Source organism: Varroa destructor, unplaced genomic scaffold (genome assembly GCF_002443255.2).
Source record: "Varroa destructor unplaced genomic scaffold, Vdes_3.0 BEIS01000003.1, whole genome shotgun sequence".
Lineage (NCBI taxonomy): Eukaryota > Metazoa > Arthropoda > Arachnida > Mesostigmata > Varroidae > Varroa > Varroa destructor.
In genome coordinates this window covers 18,685,390-18,705,267 of record NW_019211456.1, presented here as the reverse complement: position 1 = coordinate 18,705,267, position 19,878 = coordinate 18,685,390, and the positions used below count along the sequence as shown (strand labels likewise).

At 36.6% G+C, this 19,878-nt stretch overlaps 2 protein-coding genes and 1 long non-coding RNA gene across 6 annotated transcripts; 2 read left to right on the top strand and 1 right to left on the bottom strand.

Annotated features, from left to right (window-relative positions):
* Positions 1-887: 887 nt before the first annotated feature.
* Positions 888-3,248, bottom strand: LOC147756622 (uncharacterized). The gene is made up of 3 exons (XR_015324470.1): positions 3,012-3,248; positions 1,948-2,356; positions 888-1,481 (listed from the first exon to the last, which is right to left on the bottom strand). It is a non-coding gene; the product is annotated as an uncharacterized LOC147756622 (long non-coding RNA).
* Positions 3,249-7,532: 4,284 nt separating this feature from the next.
* LOC111246843 (uncharacterized) lies at positions 7,533-11,043 on the top strand. Its single transcript, XM_022797113.2, has 2 exons — positions 7,533-7,690; positions 8,895-11,043. The coding sequence occupies exon 2, from the start codon at positions 9,112-9,114 to the stop codon at positions 10,369-10,371; it is 1,260 nt and encodes a 419-aa protein (XP_022652848.1). The 5' UTR covers positions 7,533-7,690; positions 8,895-9,111; the 3' UTR covers positions 10,372-11,043.
* Positions 11,044-15,517: 4,474 nt separating this feature from the next.
* On the top strand, positions 15,518-19,666 carry LOC111248083 (uncharacterized). Of its 4 annotated transcripts, none has more exons than XM_022799837.2 (3): positions 15,518-15,665; positions 16,093-16,288; positions 16,887-19,666. In XM_022799837.2, exon 3 carries the CDS (start codon positions 17,111-17,113, stop codon positions 18,233-18,235), a length of 1,125 nt encoding a protein of 374 aa, XP_022655572.1. In that variant the 5' UTR covers positions 15,518-15,665; positions 16,093-16,288; positions 16,887-17,110; the 3' UTR covers positions 18,236-19,666. The 4 variants fall into 3 exon arrangements, with proteins under 4 accessions (XP_022655572.1, XP_086840116.1, XP_022655576.1 ...); XM_022799838.2 differs by having other exon boundaries at positions 15,520-15,665; positions 16,071-16,288; XM_022799841.2 differs by lacking the exon at positions 16,093-16,288.
* The last annotated feature ends 212 nt before the right edge of the window (positions 19,667-19,878 follow it).

Here is a 19,878-nt window from a genome sequence, read left to right as displayed (position 1 = left end):
CCAATTGGGATTAGGGTGGTATGGCGCAGTCTAGGGTGTCTATATAGCGTCCATACGCGGCTGGGGGTGTTCGCGTGAACGATTACTCTGCACGGTTCGTCTGATTATCTTCTTTTTCGCGCTTTCGCTCGCTCGATTCTGCGCCTTTTTTTTTTTTTACTAAGTTGCGGATCTATACAGACACCCTTATAACTCTGCGCAGTGGATGAAAGTATGTTCATCCATTGGCACCCAACCACCTGAACAGGATGCAGGGAAAGGGGAGTTTGTGGTAGTTGGGCAGACGAGTGGGTGGATGCGGGAAAAACCAACGAGTCGCGCGAGCTTTCTCTCTCGGCCTCCCTGTCTGGGTCGTTATCGAGATTCCGCAGTACAGCGCGGCGCATCGACGAAAGCCGAAAGACACAAAGTATTTCCGACAGTAGATGCCCTAAGCCTGAACAGAGATCAGACTGAAACTTGTTCGTTCAATCTCGGCCGTTCGGGAGCCCATCCCCATTGAAGGTATTCGCCGCCAAAGGATTGTATCCATAGAACTGAACGCAGGTGTTGGAACGCTTATTTGATGCCACGCTGGTTGCGTGTGCGTCTCCTACAATGAGGGTCGATTTCATTGCTACAGCGAAATAAACATTTGGTCGCCTGAGATAGCACCCGTGCCCAGTTCAAGTTCGTACAATCTTTAGATAATTCTTCAGACGAAGTTATACTTCTATTCTTTCTTTTAAATGCACGCATGCATGATAAAATGGTGCTACACTGATAGACAAGATGTGTTCGTTTCATACTAGCCATACTACTCAGCAATAACAAGGAAGCGTCGAATATGTCGGCATCGGACCTACATATAGCGGACCTAGTCCTTGAACGAAACAAACTTAGAACACTTACATTGTAGAACCTTCGTTAGATATATTCGGAACGCAGCAGTATCGCCATCGATATATGCATATGTTCGCAAATATCTCCGAGCAGGATGTTTTTTTAGTATACAATCGTACTGGTTATGTGTTTCCTGACAGATGACATTTTATGTATTTTTTGCGAATCTTCATTCTCCACATAACTAAAACATATAATAATGCCCTCATTACAGTAATACGACGTATTTCAGGCACACATTTAATGCTTTCTAGAATCTTAAATAACAAACGGTTTTTAAAAATATGGTTGAAAGTTCAGTTGCACATAATTGGGACAATTTCTCCTGCGACAGGTGTACATCGATGCTGAATAGTACGTAACTATGCATATATTACGTATCTGAGTAAGGAAACTCCTATGATTCCTTGCAAACGCTGACGTAAGCCACTAAACAATCGACGATTTTTCAGCTTTGCGTTACTGATACGGCTATTTTTTTGACTTGTTCTTTTAATGTAGCTTTCTCTTCTGGGATCACACAAATTTACAACCTCTTGAAACCGCTAGTTCTCAACATCGACACGCGTCTTCCATGTATGCAAATTTTACCAGAGGACCTGCACAAAAATAGAATTACCATGTATAATTAGACGCACCTTGTGCTCAGCTCAAGCTTACATAAGATCTTTTTGCTCATGTTTTTACCTGTCGTAACATTTATATATATATCGTAATATATAGTTGAGGTTGGTCAACCTTTCCAGATGCGTTGTTTCGCACGTATAAAGATGTGTCACGTTTATTATTTTAGAATTCATCACTGCTAGCATGCATCCATCTACGAACGAGGTTATGACCTACGGTTCTTTCTGTCTACACGTTATAGGACAGTTAACGAATATTTAACAACGAAGTTGAGGATCCAACAAATCTATCGAAATAGATAGTACCTGACTCTGTTCCCAAAATATACATCAAGAATGTTTATTTTAGTTATTCATTACCAAAGCAAAGTATTCAGAGTTTTTTTTTGATAAGAACACACTTTTACAACCAATCAATTCGATTCCTTCAAGTTCTTACCTTTAAATGTTTTGCTTATTGCCGCAGAGCTCGAAAATTTGTTGCTCGATAAAGGGACATATTCTAATAGTCGTCCTTAGAAATCGTAATGAAACCAGGTTTGATGCTTCCATACAGCTTGAGGTAAAGGTTTCTCAACGCCAGCTATCACGATCAAGCATTGTCATATGATTTATGCAGAAGTGTCGTTACGTCATTGTCTAGTTAAATCTGGCTCACAGAATAAGCAATGGTAACTATTTATACACACTTTCTGACCGAGCCTAGATCTATTTTAACGTGATACTACTTCATCAAAATTTACATAATGTGTATGTCGCTGGGTTAGTTACGTCTTCTACGATTTCCGATGTGTGCCGAAGGTCAAAAACAAGGCTTATGTGAGTTCCTAGGTCTTCTTGAGCTGAACCTGTGGCAGTACAATAGTATGAAAAGTTAGAGAATACAATTTGTTCGTAATCAGTAACTCTTTTATGATATTGTTCTAATCAATAAGAATCGAACACGATTTCCCAACGTATTTATGCGTCTTTACTGAGATATTGCAAGTACATAGACTTATTGGCCCATCAGCTTCCAATTCATTCCGAAACATTAAACCCGGAGAGAAGCAGCGCAGATGAGACTGCTAGTGATATATTACAACGAACGTATGCTATCCTCAATACGCTCAGCTATCAAAGCTAATTGAAAGCCACCTGTTAGCTTAAAATGTAAAAAAAAGACACTGCTTCGACTATAAACAAATGCTCTTGTTCGTTCGATCCTGCCCATCATCAGTCTAAACTAACACAATTTCTATTAGAAAGTACGAAAATGTACGGAGAATTTTGCGATCTACTTTTACTATCACGTATAGGATCATTGGGGGTGCTCCATTTGCATCAGACAAATATCCCTTTATATTTCAATTGAAAAATGTATTACGACGGCAGGCTTTTTAGCGCAGATATATTCGCTTGGAGTATCAACTCTGTTCTTCGAATAGGAAAGCGGGGATGTTGGGAATGTTTCAGGAGATCTTTTAATATAGCCTATTTCCACTCCCATTTTTTACCGCTTACCGCCCGTCTCGTAGATAAGGTATGCGATGTTGCCCCGCTCGTGCCACGTAATCGGCCGATTAGTCCATCGTAAAGCTAAAACACAAACATGAGTCACCTTATCGCTGAATAACACTCCTGTCCACAGGGCAGATTTTGCTCATTTTCGACCTCTTATGCGATCATCGTCTGGGTTCGACATGAAAACGCAGCGTTCTTGGCACTAAAAGACACAGCGCAAGATATCACCTGCATCAAACGCTGAGCGTTGAGAAGGTGCTGACTACAGTTTGAACTAGATGCTACTATTTACGGTTCGCTTCTTTTTCTGGCTTTTAAAAAAAAAAACTATCTTATCAAATAGAGAGCTGTTTTTATTTGAATAAGCTTGGGGCGTAGGTCAAATTGAAAAGTTGAACATAATAAAGTATGTTCTTGTTCAAATACTTCGATTGTCTAAAAACAAAATTTGAAAGCATCTGAACTGACTTAAGGGAATCCTCAAATTTAGCTTCACGGATGTTTTTTTTATTGTGCACATGTTTGTCCTCCTGTAATATAACATTAAAGTCGATTTCAATTACAAACAATGACGATGAAGAGCTGGGCCTAGTCTTACATTGCCCTTGTTCATAATTCACTATTGATTTGATGTTTATCTTTAAACCCGAACTATTCCGCAAAAGGAGCCGAAAAGTAAACTGAAAGAGTTTAGATACTGTACGACGCCATCTTATAAAGTGACAATTTACACATAATATGAACTGCTGATATATATTAACCCGCAAAAATCCTTTTTGACCTTCATAAACAGGCGTATTAAATTTGTTGTTAAATCAGCTGTGTACTGTATTTCTAATATGTAAAGAAAAGGAGTGGTGCAATCGAAATCTCTATCGGTAAAGTTCCGAACGAGGTGTCAGTTGCATATTCTGCTATAACTCGCACACCCTTCCCTGCGCTGCTCAACATGAAACACTCCTCAGCCAATTCCACCCAATCGAATCGGCGACATACGCGTACGGGTTGATGGTACAATTAGTCGAGCTAAGGGTCAGCTGCCCTACTGACAGAGTATTCTCATCGTACATTAGCCCTCTAAATATTAGTAGGCCTTTATGTCCGGATGTAGATTTCAGGTCCAATAGATGCGCAGAAAATGGTGGTTCGTTTCGAACCTGTTGAGAATGTAGATTCGCCGAACATATAATCCATTGCTTATTATCAATAGATGTAACATTAATTTTTCAAAATAAGCTGTCATCTAGTAAGTAGATAGGCCATGGCTCCTTTTATTTATTTTGCGCGACTGAAGGTTATCACGAATCGAATCTTAACTATTCTCGTAATTATTGTGGGCTATATAAAGTATTCATTGACACGTATGTACTTAGCGTTTGCCTAGCTAGCAACGAACAAAATGATTAACTGAATTAAGTCACTAACGTCAGTAGTAACCGTGAGGTCTGTGTTAAATTTATGAATTTCAATTGGCAAAATTGTCATCTATTACAAACAAAAGAACTTCGATTTGAAAATCTTAGACTCGTTTAAGATTGATTTAGGTTACTCTAGTTGGAGGGCTTAGACGTAGGCATTTGTAAGCTAAATTAGGAAAGTACCTCTGCCGTGTTACCACTTTAACTAAATTAAATATAAAGAATAAAAAATAAAATTATATATATATATATATATATATAATAATAATAATAATAATAAACGTACCTTTAACAAGACCTCGGCTAAGTTAAACCTGAATGACGATGGACAGGAATAACTATTTTCAAAATGAAGGAATATAAAAATACCGCTCTATAACTATGACACCTTTTACACTTTTACTGTTTTTAATATATATTATTTATTTTAATCTCTGTGTTTTCTCCAACTAGTTACCTACATCTACTGCAGAGCTCCACCTAGTCAGTACTGGCATTTGCCGTCAGGGTTTTAACGGACCAAACACTACATCCTTACTTTTACCTTACAGTAGATAATTTAAAGAGAGATTTGGTTTCAGAAGAATAAAACCTCTGCCACTCGGCACTGATTTGTCCCATTAAAATGAACTTGGACATTTAACATGCTAGTTCAACAAATGGATAGATTCGCTATTCACGATGCGGTATTGGGAAATGTGTCCAACTCAGCGACTTCCTCTAACCCACTATCATTTAAAGAAGCGCCTGTCGTCTATTCAAACACCGTTAACAATGCACACTACTTGGCAAATGTGATTAAATAAAGCAATAAACAATTAAAAATGTCACAGGGTGAATGATGCTTTTAATTTATAACGCATGCTCAACTAGCCCACAATACATAATAAATATTTGAAGTTTGTTGAGAATTTAAAGTAGATCTTTTATTCACGAAGTAGGTGAATGCTTCAGGGGGCTTGCAGAAATGCTAAATACGCATTAGAAGAGTGACACGCCCCAAACCACCTGTAAATTAGCTTACTAAACTTATAATTTCCCCTAAAGCAAATTAAAATGAGTTTCTTATGTTTCATTTTTAATTAGAAAGTACAAAGAAAAATGGAGAATGCCCAATAGAGATACACACACTTATTATCAACATACAGTGCCTAATAACCTTCAAAAGATATATAAACATTACGCTGTTTCAGTCCCCTGTCATAACTTCGAAACGGCCAGTTAACAGCCTGACCTGAACCTAGTATTAATGGTTTTTATTTTCCGAAAAATTATATGCTATGTCACGGTGGAACTGCATTTTGCCTAGTATTAGTTGATTTTATGATTCGTTATTTTTAAGCGTGAAGACCCTACTTAAGAAGCGCTAACTTGATTAATATTATTATTTAAGTTTATTATTATTATTATTATTATTAGTGATTCAGTGCACGTTGCTATAACAAGCGCGTAAAGCAGAAAGCAAATGCGGTTCGGGGTTATAGATTGAATGTTTAAAGTGCAAACTGAACTTAACGCGCTGAACTCTGAAAGTAAAACGCAAACTGACATTAATCACGTTGAAATGGCGACCACTGTTGTGTGCTTACCAAACTAACACGAGCAGTAATTGTTGCTATCGTCTGGCTTTGCCACCACCATTATTCTGGCTTTATTGTCTTAAAAATATTAATATATGTTGGGGCAATATTTTTCAGTAAAAATTCTGAAAATGTCGCACTGCAGGTTGTAGGGATTGCTATTGTTATAATTATCTTATAGCAATTTCTTCCCGAGTACAGAAACGGCACAATATTTGGCTACCGAATTCGCCTTTGATGCATCCCCTGAAACAGCGGGAAGAGACATCATTAAACGAAGAATTTTTCTATTTCACGGAAATATTACATCACTAACAAATGCTTTGTTGGGGCCTACGCATAAGCAAATTGACATTGACTTTATGTTGAAATGACGATCACCGTAGTGTGCTCACCAAACTAATACCAGAAGTAATCGTTGCTGTCATCTAGCTTTACCACCGCTATTATTCTGGCTTTCGTATTTTGAAAATATCTATATGTGTTGGGGCAATATTTTTCAGTGAAAATTTATATCTAATTAAAGTTTTCGTAGTTTCGTGGATGCGAAAAAGTATTATTTCTGAAAATGTCACACCGCAGGTTGTAGTGATTCCCATTATTATAATAGATTAAGTTTCTGCCAGCGTCTAATGCTAGCAAATACGGCTCATCCACAAATAAGAGCAATATATTTAGGAATATAGTTTTTACATTTATGTGCTATATTTACGTATGGAAACTAATGTGATTCCATCCCGGCAACAAGCTAATTATTTTATCACAAACAGCAATGCCCAATACGAAGACAAGCCTCATTAGATCGCAGTATGGTAACTGCTCTACTAATTACAACCCTTCGATTGATAAAAGTCATTTGCAGATTGTCTTGTGCCCGGAACATAATAAGATCAAAAACCTCTATGAAGGCATTCGCCACTTCATTTCAATTCGCTCATATTGCTCAGTTACGCACTCACACAATTATTTAATAAATAATACACATTCTGGATAATAACTTTACAATTGTTTTTAGATCCTTCTTAACACGACTAGTAATTTTATCGATTTTACAAAAAAACAGATATAGAAGTGGAAACTTTTCGTGTTTTCTTGTTAAATTGTTAATATTATCTTATTGAGACTGAACCGTCGTTCTTTTTCGAAACCTGGACGAATGCACAGACTTTGTGTATACAATAGTTTTCTATTATGGGCATTTTCTATAACTGAGATACACTGCGTATTTATTTGTATGTTGTATAATTCGCTTTGGATAAAACAACTAAAATGTATTCTTGATGTATACCAAATTCACACCTTTAGTTGCATTTTGAGATTTACGGTAAATTGAATCACTGCTTTTTCTAGCTGACAGTCAATATATTATGCTAAGCCATTATTATATCATTTTATAACTTCATGCAAGTCGAAATAGCTGTAACTTACTTTTGCTCTTAGTATAATACGATCGTAGATTCAAATTCAAAAAGCGCGCGTCATCGGGGAAGCTTAGGTCTTTCTCGAGTCGATATACCCTTTCTCACAACACAACTATAAACAGATGAATTCCGTCACTTTATTTTGTGAGAAAATCAGATGGTTCGGAAATTAAAGTGCATGTCATTTGTTAAATTAAATCTAAATAGAAGGATTTCACATTCAAATAAGATAATCAGCAAACGCTCCTGCAATCTTTAAGGTGAGAGGAGTCAATAAACATGTGGTGGAAAGATGTGCACAGTTGACGTTTGTGAAATAATTTATTGAGTTTTTTGATATGCATATGAGAAAAGCATGTCACTTAATTTTTTTTTCAGAAAAACATTTGTATCTTATAGCTACTCAAAATTTGTTGGAGGTGTAGCGGCAACTGTTGAATTCCAATTTATCTTGCCTTATATATTGAAATGGAAATTGGTGCATCAAGTCCCTTATTCTACCCTCAATTGGACTGAATTACTGCTATAGTTTGCTAGTAACGAAAAAAAGACTTTTAGGAAGGTGAATTTTGTGTCTATATATATTTCATTTGCTTTATTACGTTAGCTTTGTTGCATAACGTATGTTGTCGAATATGGCTCTCGCGTTTAGTAATATGTCAGTGTCATTTCAGGTTGGCACTCCATACTTTGCACTATTAGGGCAGCCAATATCATGGTTCTAAAATATATAAAATAGTCGTTATATGGTCGGACTACAGCCTTAATAGGCGTCGCACAGCCCGTAACAATAGATCTCTGACGACCTAAGTAGTATCCAGCGTGGTACCCCCTGGTGGCTGTAACGAGCTAACATCACAGCGAAAAGGGTTCTGAATTACGTATAACCAAAAATGGGAAAACCTTTAAAAGAGGCTGCTCTTATCTATGTGATTCAAATACTAAAAATGCAATGAGAAATATTTAGAGGGTACTTTTTTGTTCCTAAATTTTGTAAATTAAAAATCACATGAACACAATACTACCACTAAAAATGGTTAGTAGTGAACTTAACCGGAAATTAGTGTTGAGTCACTGAGCTGAATATGTATTTATATATTAAGGAATTAATTATTTGACAATTTATTTATAGCCGCAACTATGCGAGCATTCACAGCCGTGTTCAATGTGGTAACCCCTGACATGCTATTAGAAATCCGAACTTGGACAACGCGATTTCCCAGTTATCGTCTCTGTAGATTTATTTAGAAGGAAATCAGCACCTTAAAACCGCTCGAAAGGAAACAAAATCAGCTCAATAGTGGTATAATTTATGTAATAACATAATATGAATTGTAATAAATAGTGGTGATTCAACTGTACCGTTTACGACAATGAACATACCTAAGGAGCACTTTTTTTTACAATCCCATACCAGGCCAAGCTAGAGAGAAATTTAAAAGTGTGAATTAAATATGTCTGCAGGTGGCCGCAACTGGAATGTGTCATACGGGGGATCCGGTGCACGCTTAACAAATGACAACAGTAGCCGATTGTCAATTAAGACAGTAAAAAAGCACCAGCCTTATCTTTGTGCTTAATTGAAAAGGTATCATTCTTCGTAAAATGAGTATCAGCGCTTTGTTAAGCTAATTGCGTTACGATAATAACCGTTGTCTCAAAACCCAAGATTTCAAACACAATGGAGAAAAATGCCAAATTCCGATCTCTGCAGAATCCCGCTAATGTGTGCCGGCATCTACAAAGTAACATCTTAGCGTCCGTCTCTAGCAGTATTAGTCTCGCTGAGGTTCGCCGTACTTTAGCAACTTTGATGGAAGGCGATTGGTCAGACGAAGATATCATCGGCTTTTTTACATACAGCCAGCAGAAAATCTTCAAAGTTTCGTGTAGTCAACTGTACATGAACGATCAAGAAAGTTCGAGTGAGGAAGAAGATGAGTGCCCTGTAGTTACGCCGAATTCCACAGAGAAACGCAGCTTTGTTACGCCGATGGATACCACTACGTCTGCTCAGGACAACAGTTATTTATCAAAGTCGGATGGGGAAAAACAATATTTCTCAGACTCGGATTCCGAAAGACAGTATGCTGCAAGCATCCTACAACAGTATAATCAATATTTAATATCGAAATCTCAGATCAAAGAGAAGATAGTTTTAGCTCCAAAAAAACAAAGCATTACGAGAGTCCGTTTAGTGACAACATCGGAAGGTAGCGGAAGCAGCTCGGATAGTGACAAGCCTGCCCCGAAGGAACGCAAGGCAAGCACAACAAAACGACGACATGTAGCTTCAAGTGAGCTACCGTCACATAGAATTAGTTCCGATGACGATGTAAGTTCCGATATTGAAGATTGCTTGAAAAAAGACCGATCTATTAAAGAAAACTATTCACCTGCTCAACAAAATGTTGAAGCAACTTGTCCAACCCGGGCGTTTATGCGCGAGCCACAAAAAATCACCACCCAGATTATAGATTCTCGACCACCATTGCCGAGGGTTAATCTTTGCGATTCGGAGTCTGATAATGAAACTGCTGCTAACAATTCACGAAAAAATCTTCACGAAAAAAAAGATTTCGAGGCTGAGACTGCCAGGCAGCTCAAACTGAAACATATGGAGCGCACAAAACGTGAAAATAATCTAAGTGGCTTCTTTGATCGAAAAGACACTTTGGATGAGGAACGAAGTGGTAGTCATGATAGCACCAAAATTTATAACGATATAATGAGATACACAAACGGGGAATTAACGTATATGGAAATCAAGGTCTACTTGGAGTATTTTCGATCCAAGTTAGGTGGTAACATTGGTTATTTATCTACAGGCAGCGTTGTGGCAGCAGTTCTCGATATGTACGAAGTTGACAAGGACAAGGAAAGACTCAACGACATTTTGGTAAACCTAGAACGAGCAAAACAAGAATATCAACATGACTAGTTATAGCTTAAAATAGAAAACTACCTTGAGGCGACTTTCACTAGAGATTTATGTGATAAAAAAAAATGAGCGTGCGTAAGTATACATTGTACTACACCTAGTAAGAACTTGCAAGTACTTTGCACATTGTAGAGATAGCGTGCGATAATTCAGAACACTTCTATTTCAGTGCTTCCGTTTCTGAACACAAATTTAAGTTAGTTTGAGCTGTCATCGCCTTCTTTCAGTGTGAGCAATAAAATGACGCTTCAACAATACCTACAATGACATACAGGAAATCATAATTAAAACAAAAATGAGCTTTTCATGCTCAAGGTCGATTCCCAAAATGTTATGGTTAGCCTTTTTTGACAAAATTTCGAAATCAAAACATGCTAGTTTGGTACTGTACACATAGGATGGGGTAATCCACAGTATAAACAGTGTTACCTTTTGTCGTTAAAGAATTTAGGTTAAGACAGTTATCATTTTACGATTCAGGCGCTTCACGTTCTACCACAGTCAAACCGGAGTACTACTTTATTATTATTTCACCTAACGGCTGTCGAAAATAATGAAGCCCGCCCTATTCTTTATCTTTTTAATTATAGTATTTACTATAATATTGCAGGACACAAACTGTGCACTACTTAAATAATAAAATAAATATGATACCTTAAAAATAATAAGATACATTAGATTTGCCTTTCTTCATTTTCTAAAACTTTCTAGACTGAACATGTGTGATTATGTTTATACCATCATGAGCCGCATCTAAATCATGTAAATACTATTATGTAAGGAAAAACTGCCAGGTATAAAAAAAGACTGAGCTTTAATTTTCTCTAGACTAGATCTGTTGGGAACAGCTGTTCTTTCAGAGATTATCGGTACGGTTTTAGCAGCAAGAAACGTCTACGATCATACTAAACGATCATACGTTATTTTAGGAAGCTACGGGAGAGCGAAAGGTAGCACGTCTCCTGCGTGCAGTGCTAGAATTTCTGTTCCGATAGAAAAATTCGTTGAACGTCTAGTGCTGTTGTTAAGCTTAGCTTCAGACGGCTGAGTTTTAAAACAGGGCTAAGTGTATTCAAGAGAGGCTTCGAATCTAAACTACCACGCATCCTTAACTTTAATGAGCAAACGTATATAATCACGAAAAATTTTATTAATACGTACGACGTATAGTTTTTTTGTCTTACGAAAGCGCATCAGACCTGGACTTCAACAAAGAGTCTTGGAGCTAAGCCAGTTCATCTAGGTTTGCGCTATGGTACCGCTGTATCCATTTTGCATCCTCTAAGTTCTGTATTGCCTGTCAGGTTGTCCACTCAATATGTGAACTTGTAAGTCTGGCCTGCACATCATTTAGTTGGAAGCAGTAATCTTTAATAGGACAGATGTAGATTAGGGCATTCCCTTCTTAACTGGTCTGAACGGTACTTCTAGTTTCACAGGACAACTAGTTCCAAGGAGTTTGTGGGCTTTGTCTGGGTGTCTGTTGAAAACGAAGTCCATCGACTTCAGCTTCGAAGTCGACACAATGCCATCAAGGACGTTAAGGTCGCGCGACGCCTCGAGTAGAAGTAGTCCACCAGTGACAAATTTAAGTGCTGGCTATAATCTATTATTATATATAGATAATTGAAGATTATGTAGATTGCAATTCGGCCTTGACTCGGTAATGATCCGCAAAGAGGTCTGAACGAATTCTTTCGAGTCACGATGAACAGTTTTTTTGACACAACGTTCAGCTTTGGATGCCTCGCGCCTCAGCTCATGATAGTAATAAAATTTTTACTAAGATCAGTGGTGTTATTTTTTCTGTTAGATCCATTGGGACGTTTCGAAATCGTATGTAGAAAAACTTGCACATCGTTATATTCTAAACGGCAAAAATATTGTTTTTTGTTCACTTCTCTGTTGTCGTGCCTATAGCCATCTTTTTCTGCGTATGCTTCAGTACGTATAATCCCAGTTACTGTCTAGATACTACTAAGTAGGTGCTGGCATTGTTTCTGCTGTAATTAAAGTGCTTTTTTTTGTATAGATGTTTAGTTAATTTTTGAGTAAATAATTATTTCAGATTTAAGCTTAACCGGGTTTAAAATAGTTCCCGATAAAAATAAGTTCTTTTCCTTCTTCTCGGTTAACCAATCATGAATTTTAATATTTCGAAAGATAGCAGTTCGAGACATATGCTATAGGAAACTATGATTGTCATTCAGAAGCAATGATGCTAGGTCAGCGTTTACCAATAAGAAGCAGATACGTCAACCAAAGAAGCTGACCAATATATATATGCAAAGTTCTATGCAAAGTTTTAGCAAGAAAAATTATATATTTTTTCTAAAAATGAATATAGTATATTGTTCAGCCTATATAACGAAAAATGAAGTATTTCAACTTGAGTGTATCCATTGTTTACAAACAACGGCCGATGCGTGGTAAGACTCGCTACGGCACAGGTCAAGTGGCGATTGTTACTCGATATTGGAGATACGCACGGTGCTAACTCCGATATGAGCTTCAATGCGCGTCTCACGCATTTTTCGAATCATCAAGAGGGTTGTACGACTTTATAATGATCCTGCAGTAATAAAACGCTGACTTTCGTAAAAGTTTTACACATACACTTTCATTACACTTACATATACTCACATCTTAATTACCCCCTGTTAACATTTCTTCTTGAAAAAAGCTTCAACTTACAACATAGCGCCTAAGCAACATTATAATTAGAGTAAGTATTCAGTGAAAAATCTATGATACTTAGATAAATGCCGCATGTTCGTTTATATCAGTTAACGGTCATCGGTGTTGTTGCCTATTTTAATAAAATAGCTTACCATAATGTGAAAGATATCTAGTTTCTGTGGAACTTAAGAACTTAACTTCTACCACAACACCGGAACCGTTTGTCTTAGCTACCCCTATTACAATCATATGCTATATTAGATGCAACAATCAGGCAGTGCATTTAGGTTCTGGGCAGTTATACGTGCTTAAAATAAATGGTCATTTAGAACTCACAAAACACTCTTTGTTTGTCAAATATCCTATGAAGCAAGGAAGTTTGCTTAAATCTCAACCTTGAAAATTATACTGTTTTGAATGCTATGTAAGTATAAGGTAAGCAGATCTATGCACAGGTCTCCGAGATAGCTTAGAAAGGAACTTATTTGTCTGTTGATATTAGGAACATTACCTAATTAGCAGCTAACAAAACGATTAACTGAATTAAGTCACTAGCACGAGTAGTAACGGTGAGGTTAGTGTTAAATTTATGAATTTTAATTGGCAAACTTGTCACCTATTATTATCTAAGATTTGAAAACCTTAGACTCGTTTAAGATCGATTTAGATGCACTAGTTGAAGGTCTTCGCCAACCCACGTAGGCATTTGTGAGCTAAATTAGGAAAGCACCTCTGCCGTGTTACCACTTCAACTAAATTAAATATAAAGAATAAAAAACAAAATAAAATAATATATATATATATATATATATATAATAATAATAATAATAATAAACGTACCTTTAACAAGACCTCGGCTAAGTTAAACCTGAATGACGATGGACAGGAATAACTATTTTCAAAATGAAGGAATATAAAAATACCGCTCTATAACTATGACACCTTTTACACTTTTACTGTTTTTAATATATATTATTTATTTTAATCTCTGTGTTTTCTCCAACTAGTTACCTACATCTACTGCAGAGCTCCACCTAGTCAGTACTGGCATTTGCCGTCAGGGTTTTAACGGACCAAACACTACATCCTTACTTTTACCTTACAGTAGATAATTTAAAGAGAGATTTGGTTTCAGAAGAATAAAACCTCTGCCACTCGGCACTGATTTGTCCCATTAAAATGAACTTGGACATTTAACATGCTAGTTCAACAAATGGATAGATTCGCTATTCACGATGCGGTATTGGGAAATGTGTCCAACTCAGCGACTTCCTCTAACCCACTATCATTTAAAGAAGCGCCTGTCGTCTATTCAAACACCGTTAACAATGCACACTACTTGGCAAATGTGATTAAATAAAGCAATAAACAATTAAAAATGTCACAGGGTGAATGATGCTTTTAATTTATAACGCATGCTCAACTAGCCCACAATACATAATAAATATTTGAAGTTTGTTGAGAATTTAAAGTAGATCTTTTATTCACGAAGTAGGTGAATGCTTCAGGGGGCTTGCAGAAATGCTAAATACGCATTAGAAGAGTGACACGCACCAAACCACCTGTAAATTAGCTTACTAAACTTATAATTTCCCCTAAAGCAAATTAAAATGAGTTCCTTATGTTTCATTTTTAATTAGAAAGTACAAAGAAAAATGGAGAATGCCCAATAGAGATACACAAACTTATTATCAACATACAGTGCCTAATAACCTTCAAAGAATATATAAACATTACTCTGTTTCAGTTCTTTATCATAACTTCGAAACGGCCAATTAGCAGCCTGATCTGAACCTGGTATTAATGGTAATTTACATACGTGAAACTTTCCAAAAAATGATATGCTATGTCACGATGGAATTACATTTTGTATAATATTAGTTGACTTTATAATTCCTTATTTTTACGCTTGAAGAAACTTCTTAAGAAACGCTAACTTCTTCAAGTTCATAATTGTTTTTAGATCCTTCTTGACACAACTAATAATTTTATCGATTTTACAATAAAACAGATATAGAAGTGGCAACTTTTCGTGTTTTGTTGTTAAATTGTTAATATTATCTTATTGAGACTGAACCGTCGTTCTTTTTCGAAACCTGGACGAATGCACAGACTTTGTGTATACAATAGTTTTCTATTATGGGCATTTTCTATAACTGAGATACACTGCGTATTTATTTGTATGTTGTATAATTCGCTTTGGATAAAATAATTAAAATGTATTCTTGGTATATACCAAATTGCATTTCGAGATTTATTGTAAATTGAATCACCGTTTTTTTTCTAGCTGACAATCAGTACATTATGTTAAGTTATTATGGAGTATCAGTTTGCATGCAAGTCAAAACAGCTGTAACTTTATTTTCTTTTTAGTATAATACGATCGTAGATTCAAATTTAAAAGGCGCGCGTTATTGGGGAAGCTTAGGTTTGTCTCGGGTCGATATACCCTTTCTCACAACATAACTATAAACAGATCAATTGCGCCACTTTATTTTGTGAGAAAATCAGGTGGTCCGGAAATTAAAGTGCATGTCATTTGTCAAATGAATTATAAATAAAAAGATTTAACTTTTAAAATAAAACGATCAACAAATGCTCCTGCAATCTTTAAGGTGAGAGGAGCCAATAGACATGTGGTGGACAAAAAACAGTCGACGTTTGTGAAATAACTTATTGAGTTTTTTTGATAAGCTAACCTTCATGCGTATGAAAAAAACATGTCACTTAATTTTTTACAGAAAAACATTTGTATTTCATAGCTATTCAAAATTTGTTGGACGTGTAGCGGCAACCTTTGAATTCTAATTTATCTTGCCTTATATATTGAAATGGAAATTGGTGCATCAAGTGCGTTATTCCACCTCTCAATTGGACTGAATTACTGCTATAGTTTGCTAGTAACGAAAAAAAGTTAAGAAAGTGAATTCTGTGTCCATATATATTTCATTTGCTTTATTACGTTAGCTTTGTATAAATGTTGCATAACGTATTTTGTCAAATATGGCCCTTGCGTTTAGTAATATGTCAGCGTCATTTCAGGTTGGCACTCGATACTTTGCACTATTTGGGCAGCCGGTATCATGGTTCTAAAATATACAAGGTAGTCGCTATATGGTCAAACTACAGCCCTAATAGGCGTAGCACAGCCCGTGACAATAGATCGCTGACGACCGAAATAGTATCCAGCGTGGTACTCCCTGGTGGCTGTAACGAGCTGAACATCATAACGAAAAAGGTTCTGAATTACGTATAACTAAAAATGGGTAAAATATTTGAAAGGGCGTGGTCTTACCCATATGACTCAAATACTAAAAATGCAATTAGAAATATTTAGAAGGTACTTTTTTGTCGCTAAAATTTTTAAATTAAAAATTACATGAACTCAATACCATCACTAAAAATAATTGGTAGTCAACTTATCGGAAATTATTGCTGAGTCATTGAGCTGAATATGTATTTATATATATTAAGGAATTAATTATTTGACTATTTATTTATATCCGCAACTATGCGAGCATTCACAGCCATGTTCAGTATGGTAACTCCTGACATGCTGTTAGAAACCTGAACTTGGATAACGCGATCTCCCAGTTGTCGTCTCTGTAGGTTTATTTAGAGGGAAATCAACACCTTAAAACCGCTCAGAAGGAAACAAAAACAGCTGAATAGTGGTATAAGTTATTACATAACATAATATAAATTGTAATAAACAGTAGTGATTCAACTGTATCGTTTACGACAATGAACATATTGAAATAGCACTTTTTTTACAATCCCATACCAGGCCAAGCTAGAGAGAAATTTAAAAGTCTGAATTATTCATATGTCTGCAGGTGGCCGCAACTGAAATGTGTTATACTGGCGGATCCGGTGCACGCTTAACATATGACAACGGTAGTCGATTGTCAATTAAGACAGTAAAAAAGCACCGGCCTTATCTTTCTGCTTAATTGAAAAGATATCATCTTTCATTAAATGACTATCTGCACTTTGTTAAGCTAATTGCGCACCCGTTACAATAATAACCGTCGTTTCAAGACCCTATATTTCAAACACAATGGAGAAAAATGCCAAATTCCGATCTCTGCAGAATCCCGCTAATGTGTGCCGGCATCTACAAAGTAAAATCTTAGCGTCCGTCTCTAACAGCATTAGTCTCGGTGAGGTTCGCAGTACTTTAGCAACTTTGATGGAAGGCGAATGGTCAGACGAAGATATCATCGGCTTTTTTACATACAGCCAGCAGAAAATCTTCAAAGTTTCGTGTAGTCAATTGTACATGAACGATCAAGAAAGTTCGAGTGAGGAAGAAGATGAATACCCTGTAGTTACGCCGAATTCCACAGAGAAATGCAGCTTTGTCACGCCGATGGATACCATTACGTCTACTCAGGACAATAGTTATTTCTCAAAGTCGGATGGGGAAAAACAGTATTTCTCAGACTCGGATTCCGAAAGACAGTATGCCGCCACCATTTTACGACGGCACAATCAATATTTAATAACGAAATCTCCGATGAAAGAGAAGACAGTTTTAGTTCCAAAGATACGAAGCACTCAGGAAGTACTTTCGGTGATAACATCCAAAGATAGTGAAAGCAACTTGTATAGTGATAAGCCTGATGCAAAGGAACGCAAGGCAAGCACAACAAAACAACAGCCTTCACAATATATTGCTTCAAATGAGCCACGGCCTCAGAGAGTTGATTCCGATAACGATGTAAGTTGTGATAATGAGACTTCCTCGAAAAAAGACCGATCCACTCAAAATAACTATTTAGTTGGAAAACAAGAAACTTGTCCAGCCCGCATCTTCATACTCAAGCCACAAAAAATGGTCACCCAGATAACAGATTCCCAATCACCATACCCCAAAATTAGTCTTTGTAGTGACTCGGACTCCTGCAGTGGAACTTCTGCTGGCAGTTCACAAAAAAATCTTCGGCCCCAGGTTAACACAGATTTCGAGGCTGAGATTGCCAGGCGGCTAAAATTGGAACCTATGGAGCGCCAAAAACGTGAGAATAATCAAAGCGAGTTTTTTAATCGAAAAGACAATTTGGATAACGAACGAAGTGGCCGTCATCATGGCTCCGAAACTAACACCGATCTAATAAAATACACAAGTATACTAATATATATATATATATTTGTGTATGTATATATATATATACGTAACTGAAGATCGTGTAGGTTGCAGTTTGATCTTGAATTGGTGATGATCAGTAATACGGAAGCCGTTACTTAATGAATGAGCGAAGCTATTTTTCTCAAGTCACGAAGAGCAGATTTTTGACACAGCGTTCAGCTTTGGATGTCTCACGCCCCAGCTCATGATCAGAAGTATTATTTTTTTTGCTAAACTCATTGGGACGTTTCGAAACCGTACGTAGAAAAACGTAACTTGCACATCGTTATCTTTGGATGTGGCTATATTCTGAATAGCAAAAATATTGTTTTTTATTCGCTACTCCTTTGTCGTGTCTATAGCCGTCTTTTTCTGTGTGTGCTTCAGTACATCTAATCGCAGTTACTGTCTGAATACTACTAAGTAGGTGCTGACATTGTTTCTGCTGTGGCCAAAGTGCTTATGAAATTTGTGAGTAAATGATTATTTAAGATTTGAGCTTAAAACTGGTTTAAAACTTGATAAAAATAAGTTCCTTTTCTTCTTCTCGGTTAACCAATCATGAATTTTGACATTTCGAAAAAAAAATATTCCGAGACGTATGCTATAGGAAACTATGACCGTCATTGAGAAGCAGTGATGCTGGGTCAGCGTTTACTAACAAGAAACAGATACGTCAACCAAAGAAGCTGATCAATATATATATGCAAGGTTCTATGCAAGGTCTTAGCAAGAGAAACCATATAATTTTCTAAAAATGAATATAGTACATTGTTCAGCCTACATAACAAAAAATGAAGTATTTCAAACTGAGTGTATCCATAATTTGCAAACAACGGCCGATGCGTGGTAAGACTCGCTACGGCACAGGTCAAGTGGCGATTGTTACTTGATATTGGAGATACGCACGGCGCTAGCTCCGGCGTTAGCTTCAGTGCGTGTTTCACGCATTTTTCTACTCATCAATAGGGTCGTACGACTCTATAATGATCCTGCAGTAACAAAACGTTGATTTTTCGTAAAAGTTTTTTTTTCTTATATTACACTTATATATCCTCACATCCTAATTATCCCCTGTTAACTTTTCTTCTTGTTAAAATTTCAACTTACAGCATACCGCCTGAGCAACATTATAATGAGTACGCATTTAGTGCCAAATCTATGATCAATTAACAATCATCGGTATTATTGCCTGGCTGGATTTTAATAAACTAGCTTATGATAATGTGACAGGTATTTATTTAATCTCTGTAGAACTTAAGAATTCAACTTCTGCCACAACAGCGGAACCGTTTGTCCTAGCTACTCATATTATAGTCATATGTTGTATTAAATGGAACAATCAGGCAGTGCATTTAGGTTCTGCATATTATCATAACACTCGCTGCAAGGACAGTTATACATGCTTAAAATAAATGGTCATTTAGTATTCACAAAGCACCTTTGTTTGTCAAATAAAGTTTGCGTGAATCTCAACCTTGAAAATTATACTGTTTTGAATGCCATGCCAAGGTAAGTAGATCTATGCACAGGTTCTCGAGATAGCTTACAGATTAACTTATTTGTTTGTTGATATTGGTAACACGTTGCAAACCCAGAGGTAGACACACCTCGTTTTGTGCTGGAAGCAAGCCATCTGATGGAATGCCTAATGGCAATAGCAGACGGAAAACTCGAAAAATTGAAAACTCTATTCG